The 12,277-nt window shown below is 31.2% G+C and overlaps 1 protein-coding gene across 2 annotated transcripts; it reads left to right on the forward strand.

The window, feature by feature from the left end:
* The first annotated feature begins 964 nt into the window (after window positions 1-964).
* LOC134272139 (uncharacterized) lies at window positions 965-9,394 on the forward strand. Of its 2 annotated transcripts, XM_062754383.1 has the most exons (5): window positions 965-1,087; window positions 7,362-7,612; window positions 8,088-8,199; window positions 8,662-8,822; window positions 9,260-9,394. In XM_062754383.1, the coding sequence occupies exons 2-5, from the start codon at window positions 7,610-7,612 to the stop codon at window positions 9,293-9,295; spliced, it is 312 nt and encodes a 103-aa protein (XP_062610367.1). In that variant the 5' UTR covers window positions 965-1,087; window positions 7,362-7,609; the 3' UTR covers window positions 9,296-9,394. The 2 variants fall into 2 exon arrangements, with proteins under 2 accessions (XP_062610367.1, XP_062610366.1); XM_062754382.1 differs by lacking the exon at window positions 965-1,087 and having other exon boundaries at window positions 7,041-7,612.
* Window positions 9,395-12,277: the final 2,883 nt, after the last annotated feature.

Raw genomic sequence — 12,277 nt, forward strand, 5'->3', positions numbered from 1 at the left:
GTACACACAAGTATTCTGAAGTTGGCATCAAAAAGATAATTGAGTTTCTGATTGACAATATCTATGTTGTTTTTGGAGATCAGGTCTTCCAACAATCTAGTGGAATTCCCATGGGTAATGATTGTGCTCCGTTATAAGTAAACCTATTTTTGTATTCATATGTAGCAGAATTTGTGCAAAATCTTATGCGTGAAAAGAAAAGAATAAAACACTTATATGGCCTTCAACTCGAAATTTAGATATATCGTCGGTGTATTGTCAATTAACAATGGTAATTTCCATTCTCATGTCGATACGATATATCATGGAGAGCTTGAGATAAAAGATACCATATAGTCTGACACATGTTTCATATTTGGATATTTTACTTGAAAAAGACGTTAATGGTAATCTAACAATCAAGTTCTATGATAATCATGATGACTTTAACTTTTCTATCGTCAACTTCCCGTACTTATGCAGAAATATACCCTCATAGCCTGCATACTGAGTTTATATATCTCAGTTGATTCGATAAGCAAGACCATGCTCTACGTATTAATAATTTCTAAAACGAGGTAAATTATTGACAAACAAGTTGATGAAACAAGAATATCAGCAGTCTCGTTTAAAGCCATCATTTCTTACGTTCTATAGTCGATACAATGACCTTGTCAGCAAATACAATTTTTCTTTGAGTCAAATGCTGACTGGCATTTTTCATACTAATTGTTAGTCCATTATTTATATACTGAATTGACGACGGATTTTTCCGTTATTTCCTGATCAGAACAAGGAGCACACGGCGGATGTGACCGGTCGGCAAGGGATGCTCACTTCTCCATGGCACCTGATCCCACCTCTGGTGTTTTGGAGGTCCTTGTTTGCTCTGCACCTATTTTGTATTGTTTTATGGACTTTTGATCTTGAATACTGTTCGTTATCTCCATGTTTCTTTCTACATTAAACGTATTTTTGTTTCAGGGGAGGAGATAGTAAATATAGTGCTGCTAACGAATAATTTTCTTTAACGAAGGGTAGTACTTAGAATCTCTTGCCTCGTTGTCTTCAGATACTTATAGACGAATCATACACAAGAATTATCATGGTAAATGCTTTTATCACTGCCTTCTTTTTAAAATTACGTTTCTTATATAAAAAAAAAAGTGTATTATCAACATTCTCGTAAAAAGTCGACGGTCCATGGTCGATACAATTTATCATTAAGTCAAATGCATTTGGAGCCTAGTTGAGATATCATATCAAGTGCACTGGATGATTATTGCACTAAAATCAACAAATGCACAGCAAATCTATCTGAGAGTAGTTATATTTATGAGGTAATGAAAATTATCAAGATAATAATAAAATATGTTGCTTAAAAATTTATTACTAGATTACGACAGCTTTAAATTGATCAATCCTTGCTTCTGTTTTAACTGCATTTCATGTAAAACTGCTGTAGAAGTAAAACATGCATATGAGACAATATGGATTACATATGAACCAGACATATAATGTACAAAACTCGAGATAAGGAAGAATTTAGCAAATCCTCCTGTGTGAACCATGTACGGCCATTGACATTTCCCTTTTTCTGCTTTTAATAAGTATTTTATTTAAACATAACAAATTAATCAATACATTAATAGCTTTAATCAATATTTGCCCTTGAGTACCAATTGCGTCCTCGCTGTTATTAACAGATCATTTTTGTATTCGTTTGAAACATAATTTGTTAGTTGAATTGTTCAAAATCTTTTACCTTGAAAGAACGAAACACTTGGTGTTGCCTTAATCTCGGCATTTAGATATATCGACGACATCTTGTCAACGGTTCCATTCTTATGTCGATACGATATATCCCGGTGAGCTTGAAATAAAAAGTTACCACAAAGTATGACACATCTGTTTCCTATTTGGATATTTTACAAGAAAAATATGATTTAAAAAATTATTAAATAAAGTTAATGTAACAACCACATTTTATGATTAACAATCGTCAACATCTTATTTATGCAGCAAAATGCCTTTATCGCCTGCATAATTCAGTTGATTCGAAACGCAAAAGCTTGCTCTGGGATGAACAATTTCTAAAACGAGCTAAGTTATTGAAAAACACATGCGCGTTGATGAAACAGGAATATCAGCAGTCTCCTTTAAAGTCACTACCAGTGTTCCCTAAGTTCTTTGCTTGTAACAATGACCAAATAATATATACAACCTAGCTTGTCAGGTTTTTCTTAAGTTTATAAAATTTTTAAGTAATCAAAAATACTCACTTTAAAAGTATCTCTGAATCCACAAAGTTATGTAAATTTATCCACAGTATTTCTTTAAAGTTATATATAAAGTTAATCATATTATATAAAAAGTTATCCACAAATATTTTTGACAGAAAAACATCTGTTTGCATTTTCTAATTGCAAATTGATCAACAAATATATTTTAGGTTAAAAAATTATTAAATAAAGTTCAGAGAATGTATGATTTTTATACACATTTTATTTTTTATACATTTCCGTCATATATTCTATAACACATAGTGTAAAAGGCTTTTGTTATCATTGAAAGACACAAGAAATCACTTCTCATTTCATTTCATGCTAATAAGCATTGGTATCTAAGGGGATGAAAACAATTTCTAAAACTGTATTAATTTTTCTATTTAAAAACAAATGTCAACTTTTATAAACAGGAATATCAAAAGACATTGAATCTAATAAATATAAATAAAATGAAAATTGTTGCATGAAAAAAAATCATTTTGCATTTTGATGCATTTCAAATTAAATATTAATATATACAACCTAGCATTAAGTCAAATGCTGATTGACAATTTTCAAACTAATTGTTGGGCTTTTATTTACACACTGAATTGTCAACTGGTTTTAAGTTATTTCACGATCATGACAAGTAAAACACAAAGAGTTTGACCGGTCGACGGGGGATTTTTACTCCTGCATGGTACCTGATTGAACCTCGGATGTTTTAGAGGTCCGTGTTTTCTCTGCTTCAAAATTTATATAATGGACTTTTGAGCTTGAATACTGCTTATTATCTCTATAATTTTGTTTCATATATCGAATACCACTAATTACTTATAAACTAAACTACTGTATATTAATACAATATTCTCTAAAAATGTTGTATATTGAATGAACATTATTATCACATACTTAGTAGTTTATACACCGATTCTGCGCGGTGTGATACGAATGACTTCATAATACCCCATATCAAGGACCGGTCCGAAAATCCATATCACGTATCGGACCGGCGGGCCGAAAATCCATATCACACCGGAAGTAACGTTTGTATAAAGTTCAAAAGTTACTTTACTTGATTTTAATGAAATATTCATATAAAATAATTCTTGAATGACATTTGTGGTTTTAATTTTTTTTTTCAATTACCTAAATTGGTTCTATTAGATTTTAAAGAAAAATGTCATAAACAAGCACGAAACATTCTTCAATGACCAGATGTGAACTCGCAGTGGAATAATACATGTTAAAATCTATATTATAAATCACATCAGCCCTCGGGCTGATATGACATATGATATGGATTTTAGTATGTACAATGTAATATTTTCTATACATAGAATTGGACAATATTACTTTCTTTTGTTCATATAGATTGCATTTTTGCAAAATAATAACCAAAGTAAAAAATGACCCGAATTTTAGTTTCGAAAAATAAGTGACCATTATCAAAAAAAAAATCTGAAATGGTTATTGAGAACAGGTAGTACACGCAATTTTTTGCTGGATATTGTTATGCAAGTTATCCTCCCGTTTAAACATTACTTTGTCTTGTAATGCTTAAATTTATGTAAGAAGTAAGAAAATTTCTGTTAAAATGATATCAAATTTTTATCTTGAATAATATGTCTCGGCAAAATTGATGCTTTCTGGAAGTGTTTTGAAACCACGCCATTTACAAAAAAGCGATTATTGAACTCGGACTGTTCATTTTATCAGGCACGCAGCAAACCTGTCTGCAATTATCATTTGATTAAGTGAATGAAAATTATCAAAATTACAGCTAATTTTGCAATATGACTATAAATCATGAAGTTAATGCTTTCAATTTGATAGACCCTTGCTTGTCTTTGTCATAAAAAAACAAAACTTAAATATTGATGTAAAGGAAAAAAATAATTTATCCCATACGGGACTAAATCAAATTTCATAAAAAATATTATAATACTGTATAAGGGGAAGGGATTTAAATTTATGTATTCTTCCAAAGTTGATAGCTGGCGCATGGTGTCATCAAAAAAGGATTTTGGTTTACCATACACTTGCGTTGTTAGATTATTCATAAGTTCGATTTCTACTCGCCTAAGAATTAATGTTATCATTTCATAGTGTAGAGGTGAAGATTTTCTTAATGGTGGCCACAGTTTTTAGCCTCAGCTACAACTGCCAAATCTTTTCAAAACAAATTAGTAATATGTATGCCCACAGTACAGTAAGAAATATATTGAGAAACGAACATTTTTAAAGCTCAAAAGCCCATTCAAACAATACAAGTAGCAGCAGAGCAAGCACGGACCTAAAAAACATCAGAGTGGAATCAGGTGCAATGGAGGAGTAAACATCCCCTGCCGACCGGTTACACCCACCGTGTGAACTTTGACATAATCAGGGAATAGCGGGAAAAGTCATCAACAATTTAGTGTGTACAAAACAGCTTGTTTAAGGACTTCAGTCAGCGTTTGATTAAATGATAAAGATAAGGATATATAGCTGTATAAGTAGGGGAAGTTGAAGATTGTTTAAGTGAACAAGTTAAATGTGTTTATAACATTAAACTTAGTTGTTACATTACCATTAACGTAATAGTGTATGAATCATATTTGGCGGACTCTGTGGAATGATTTCCTATTGGAAAAATATCAAAGGGAGTACCAATGTTTAGAAAAATACAGTTTGATTTGGAACGTTCACCAAGTTGTTAGCTGTAAGCGAAGTACAGATCTAAGTCTCACTTTTCCCTTATTAATTCCTTTGGAAAAAGTGAGACTGAGATCAAAAAATAATACACTGCTTAAAAAAATAATAACTGCAACCCTGGCTGAAATTAGATTTTCAAAAATGAAGGGAAATAATCAGATTAATAATAGAAAATAAATAGATAAAGAGCTTATGGTTTGAATTAATTGGCCTTGTTCAAACACCCGACCTTCGGTTTAATATATCATACATGTGAATGTCACTCATTTTTACTCGGACATCGGACAAAGAAGAGTTAAAGAAATGCCAAAGTGATGCATTTGTCATATTTATTCAACATTATTATAATACGAAGGAGAAGTGACCCAGAAAAGAAATTGAAACTGCTGTAAATCATTAAAGGACAACAACGACAAACATCAAGAAAAAAGACTCGAGAAAAGCGAGACAACTGTAAGCCTCTTGTTTTTTTTAAGAACAAATACTGCTATTCTGATTGTAGATGAAGCCTATGTCGCGGTTGTGAACTATGTTTGCGTTTATCAAAGTCTATCTAAAAAAGTTAGGAACTAGCGGACATGGTGGATTATGGTTGAAATCAAAATGAAATCTATCCTTAATTCAAATATAAAGATACATGTCCACTGGAAATAAAATAATGTTATCAGTTGGTGCAGTAAAATTGATGGGGTTATCTTTCAGATGGGATGTTCTCATTAGACCCCTACCTAAAGTTTTGATTTCTTGTTATATTTTCAAGAAATAAAAAATAAGTCTTTAAAAAATCAAACGGAATATTTAGGATTTATTTTGTTACTTAGAAAGGAGATGAAATATCAGATCTAGAATTAAGATAACTATGCATGCATATGCTTACACTCCTACAAAGTTCAAATTCGAAAAAATAAACAACGTTCTTTGTAATAAAAGTGCATATAATTTGACTGTGTGATACTTGAATATCGTAAATATTGTAATATTTGATTTTGAAGACTTGTGAGGATAAATTATGGACTTTACTAAATTTACTTCATTATGTATAATAGAGCATTGTTGCAACCACTATTGAAATAACAACCACTATTGATATAATTATATCAATAGTGGTTGAGAGTGCATTTCATTAACAAACATAGTTAGTAACCACTATTGAAATAAAACCACTATTGAAATAATTATATCAATAGTGGTTGAAAGTGCATTTCAATAACAAACATAGTTAGTAACCACTATTGAAATTCGACCACTATTGAAATAATTCTATCAATAGTGGTTGAGATTGTATTTCAATAGCAAACATAGTTAGTAACCCATGTTGAAATACGACCACTATTGAAATAATTATATCAATAGTGGTTGAGATTGCATTTCAATAACAAACATAAATAGTTACCACTATTGAAATACGACCACTATTGAAATAATTATTTCAGTAGTGGGTGAGAGTGCATTTCAATATAGTAACCATAGGTTTCAAACACTATTGAAATACTACCAGTATTGAAAGAAAAGTTTCACCTCATCAGCTACTTTTGAAATATTTCAATATTTATTGGATTCATTGTTCAATACACTATTGAAATCAATAATTTAATCAATATTGAAATCTTTATTTCAAAACTGAACATTATTTATTAGTGGTTACAATCTGTGTTTGTTATTGAAATGCACTTTCACTCACTATTGAAATAATTATTTCAATAGTGGTCGTATTTCAATAGTGGTTATTACCTACATGCATATTTGTTATTGAAATGTACTCTTAACCACTATTGATATAATTATTTCAATAGTGGTTGTGTTTCAATATTGGTTATTACCTATGTTTGTTATTGAAATGCACACTCAACCACTATTGATATAATTATTTCAATAGTGGTCGTATTTCAATAGTGGTTACTAACTATGTTTGCTATTGAAATGCACTCTCAACAACTATTGATATAATTATTTCAATAGTGGTCGTACTTCAATAGTGGTTACTAACTATGTTTGCTATTGAAATGCACTCTCAACCACTATTGATATAATTATTTCAATAGTGGTCGTTATTTCAATAGTGGTTGCAACAGAGCATTATATACAAATAAGCATAGTAAAAGAATGTACCAATCCATGATGTAGATTTAGAAAACAGAATTTTATAGCAATTTGAGGCCATATGAGTTAGATTCATTTTGATTACGATTTTCAACTTCGATGTAAGTGCATGGCCAAGAAATAAATTTTTTCTACAGTATTATTTGCTTTTTATGCCAAAGAAACATACGGTATCATCAAAAACATAATAAATTGCATTGGTGCGTAAGGAAATAGACAAAGACATTGCCCTACTGCTCTTAATTTTGTTTACGTGTTCGAACTAAATACCTGTATATATTGACTGAATTCAGTAAAAGGCTTGTTGGTCTCTTGCAGCTAGACAAATAAGATGTTCTTTATAGTATTCTCACCAGATGACATCTTACACAAAATAATCATTGGAGTATTAAAACTGCTCGGTTAGAGAATCCTTCTTTATACTCGTCAACAAAAGAAGATACCTTTCCTGTCACATTGTGAATAAACTGACACCAGTAACAGCTGTGTCTATTCATCTTTGTAAGATAAATAGAACAAGTGAGCCTGGATCTGCTCAAATTGTTGCTGAAACTGACAGATTAACCATGGTAAGTAGTAAATCAAATATCTTAAGGTGTTGTAAAGTTCACAAATGTTAATAAATTAAATATATAAAAAGCAATATGTAGTGATTAATTTTGTTATTGCTACAGTTAAAAGATTTGCTAAATAGACCATTTGATATATACCTAAACATGAACTGCAAAATATAACTTCACTCTCAGAGACGAAAATCTACGAAAATTTTTAGGTTACATTTCCATTTTCTTTTTTCGTTAGATTAGGACTCAATAACGTTCAAAGTCTGAACATTTGATTTCCTTTACAAGGATATTGTGTTGAAGCAATTTATCTTTAACAACATTTGAAAAATTTCACGATATAAATGTACCTGAAGCAAAATCTTCCACATCTAAAAAAAAATGATTAAGTGTCTAACGTTTGCCAGAGTTACTTGCCTAATCATATTCATAAGGCAACTGTAATTGCAAATGTTCTTTGTTGTCTGTATACATGATATAGATGAAGATACTGAAACTGGTCACTGTGTTAGCTGCTTACGGTATCAGCGGAGAAACTGAGGTCCTATCTGGAACTCCCTGCACCCCGGCAGATTACCGATCACCCATGTCAAGTATACACACGGATATCTTATATCTTTTTATTAAAACTTGCTCTTGAAAAGGAAATTTCTTTTATAAAGAAGTTTAAATTAAATTGCTGTAGAGTACTTTTTTTATGTGTCACTTTGTTTTTCAATTTTCTTATACTGAGTGTATGAACTAATGTCCTTCAAGAAAAGTTTAATTTTTTTTAAATCAGGATGTTTGAATTAATACAAGTTTTCAATAAAAAAAAAAATCAATTCCGCATTGGCTTTTCAACCCCCCCCCCCCCCCCGCACTCAAGAGCTGTTTTCTCAGTATAAAAAGAGATAACACTTATTTATGCAAGAAATATTATACCTTTTGTGTATATTTAAAAACATAAGGGTATTCGCTAAAATAAGATGAAATCACTTAAGAACTCCTCTTAAGAAAGTCTTACATTAATTTACAGGTGAATAGTTAAAAGTTTTACTTGATACTCATTACAGATGGTTGCATGGTACGAATCTGTTCACATAGCGAATCTAACTGCCCGGAACTAGAAAAGTATGAACGCTGTGGAACACATAACCTGAATAACCCATACATTGAGGCATGTAAATGCTGCAACTTGCCTAGACATTTAGCCTTGGAGCCGCCTATAAAGAAAGTAAGATGAATAATTAAATAAAATGATAATAATCAAGAGGATTTCGACTTGTGTCTCAATAGATAAAGAGCATTTATTTTTAAATTTTTTTTTTTGAAATATTTTACATTTGCTTCGTTTGTCAAAACAGTTTGAAAGTTAGTTGAGTTGATTTCTTGATATTGCAAGCGGAATGTAGATTTCGTCAATTTAAAGGTCAGGAGCTAAGGAAGCTTAACATGCATGTAAATCTCAGCTTGAGATCGACATGAGATGCCTTTTGGAATTTAAATCTGTTAGACAATACTTTTAAAATCTACTTATGTGAACTATTTTATTTCACAATTAAATGTTAATATAAGGAATCACTGTTTAGTTCGTTGGGTATGCCAGGGACATCAAAAACAGTTGGAATCGTGGGATAATTTATGCTCAACAGGTTTCTTTTTTTCTTTCAGATGATCGATGAACCATTTTTTAATCCAGAAGAATGATTTTATAAAATTTATTTAATAAAATGTCAAAGTTTTGCAATAAAGAATAAAATTATTATTTTTTAAGTGAGTAAAATAAAAATATGTGGTCATGCAAACACTACTCAAAATTAAGTTTAGTATCAGCAAATTCGGTCTAATTCACATTCATGCAGATGTTGCATTTTTATGCTTCAGGATTTAATTGGAGATACTGTAAACCAATTATCATTCGCCTGTGAGAAATATTCATGAATTACGCGATGTTGTTTTATTTGGAAATAATTCTCGCCGCGAACCATTCCATTTTCATTAAGTTTTGTGTAAAATGTTTTCTCAATCGCGAAAATTAAATCGTCGTGGATTATTTCACAATGCGATACACCAACACATAGAATTGGTGCTTACTGTGATTACTTTCTAATCCCAATTGTTCAAAAAACAATTGACGTACATAAAGGATACTATGGATTTCATCAATAAAATCGAAGCCTTATGCTTACCATCGCAAATCATACTGATCACTTACGATGTCAAGTATGTATACTAACATGGAGTTTGATGAATTATTAAGCGCTGTTGAAGAAGCCTACCGAATTAACAAACGAGATTTATCAGATCTGCCTTATCCCGAGGTCTCAGATCTCCTCTTTTTTCTGAAGTGCATACTTGAAAACAATTATTTTGAGCTTAATGGAAAATATTACAAACAAATAATCGGTTACGCAATGGGTTCAACTGTTTCCCCGGAGGTATCTGATATAAGAATGTCCCAGATAACTCAATCAATCATGGCGCAGTTTCAATATGCCAATAAAGTCTTGTTTCACGGCGAATTAGAGATGATGGTTTCATCATTTTCAATGGGTCTGAGAATGAGATTCTTGATTTCTTTCAAATTGGCAATCAATGCCACCGGCACTTGAAATTCACTTTTGAAATCTCAATTGACCCTGTGAATTTTTTAGACACAACAGTGTACAAAGGAAGGAAATTCCAAGAATCCAACAAACTAGATATTAAGTCGTACATTAAGCCAACAAATAATTTTCAGTATCTACACAGAGAAAGCTCTCACAACCCAGCGGTATTCAAAGGTTTTATTAAGGGAGAATGCATAAGACATATGAGAAATACCAATGACAATGCAACCCTCAGCACAATCCTACAAGACTTCAAGAAACACTTATCAAAGAGAGGCTACTCTGATACAGAAATAGACCCTATTATCACGGGCGTAACTGGAACGGACAGAAATAAGATGCTAAATAAAAACAACAGTTAATCTAAACTCCGCAGTCCATTAGTTATGATTACAAAATATTAAAAAGACGCATCTTAAAATATCGGAATGAAATGAAAACAGACACAAGACGCAAAGAAATATTTACATCGAAACCAGTTGTAGCTTATAGCAAGCACAAAAGCATAGGCGATATGATTATTAGATCACGTTTACCACAAGAATACATTGCTAAGGTGGACCCCTGATGAAGCGGGCCTTAGGGCATATACTAGTAGCCGTTTTAAAACTTCCGAAACACTCTTTATTATATTATGATGTATGAATCAAAATTAAAATTAAAAAAATGTCACAAAGTTTGGTTAAGAGTTTCGGGTCCTAATAAATTTCATGGACGTGTTTGGCTGATTGATGTCCTTTTTCTCACACCTACTGACGGAACGCGAATAAGATATCGCGGATAATTATTGGTTTACAGTACTTTCATTATATATTACATGTTTGTTTGTGACGGAAAATATTAAGTACGTTTATTCAGTTACATGTAACACCAAGTCAGATCATATCAAAATCATACATAGTTATTGAAAAACACACAAATTGAATTGTAAAAATCATAGAAGAGCATTGCAAGGAGTAGTATTTATCAAAAGGCATTTTATTTCACAAAATGCAATGATGGTAATTATAATTTCTTTTGATCGTTGGAATGTAAATGCATGTATAAGGAATAATCTTCAAGGTTTTTCGCATCATATAAACATTTTAACAGATTCGATATGCAAGAGCATTCTGTATGCATGAACAATTTCTAAAACGACGTAAGTTATTGACGAACAGATTGACGAAACAAAAATATCAGCAGTCTCGTTTGAAGTCATCATTTCATAGTTTAATGGTCGATACAATGACCTTGTCAGCTAATATATTCAATCATTAACTTAAAGTCAAATACTGACTGGCGTTTTTCGTACTAATTGTACGCACAATACACACTGAATTGTCGACAGATTTATCTGTTATTTTGCGATTGACAAGGAGTACAACACGGCGGGTATGACCGGTCGACAAGGAATTTTCACTCCTCCATGGCATCTTATCCCACCTGTGATGTTTTGGAGGTCCATGTATGCTTCGCTCCAAAATTTGTATTGTCTTAATGGACTTTTGAACATTAATACCGTTTGTTATTTTCATATATTTCAGGGAGAGTCAAATCAGGTCAAGAAAATAAAATTTCCAATCTATATTTTACCTCAAAATCCGAAATAATTAGGCAGATCAATTCTTATGTTACATTCTCTTATTTGCTTTCATAAAGAAAAATTACATCAAAACTTTTCATCTGATATATAAATGAAGTTTGTTTCAGTAAATGACTTTGGAAAATTGTAGATTTTATCCATCAATTTCGAAAATTAAATTAATAGGTAAATTAATTAGGAACATTAATTAACAAAAATTGATATTGTTTATTCTAAGTTACAGTTTCAGATGTATACTGTAAATCATGTTTTATTCGTAAAAACTTATTTTTGCGTAATTAGTTGAGACCATCTTCTAGCGAAAATTTCAAGTAATTCCACCCTCCTATGATGTCATAGATTTTTGCAAAAACTGTTATTAATTTAAATTCATACCTGATAGAACAATATCTCTTGGAGGAATGCTTTTGCTAGCGATAAAATTTAACCAAAAGAATTTTTTCTCACAATTATTTCATTTGTTTAAAGTAATTCCACCCTCCTATGATGTCATAG

The sequence above is a fragment of the Saccostrea cucullata genome, unplaced genomic scaffold (genome assembly GCF_032062105.1).
Source record: "Saccostrea cucullata isolate Sc308-1 unplaced genomic scaffold, CSIRO_AGI_Scuc_v1 ctg188, whole genome shotgun sequence".
In the NCBI taxonomy this organism is placed as follows: domain Eukaryota; kingdom Metazoa; phylum Mollusca; class Bivalvia; order Ostreida; family Ostreidae; genus Saccostrea; species Saccostrea cuccullata.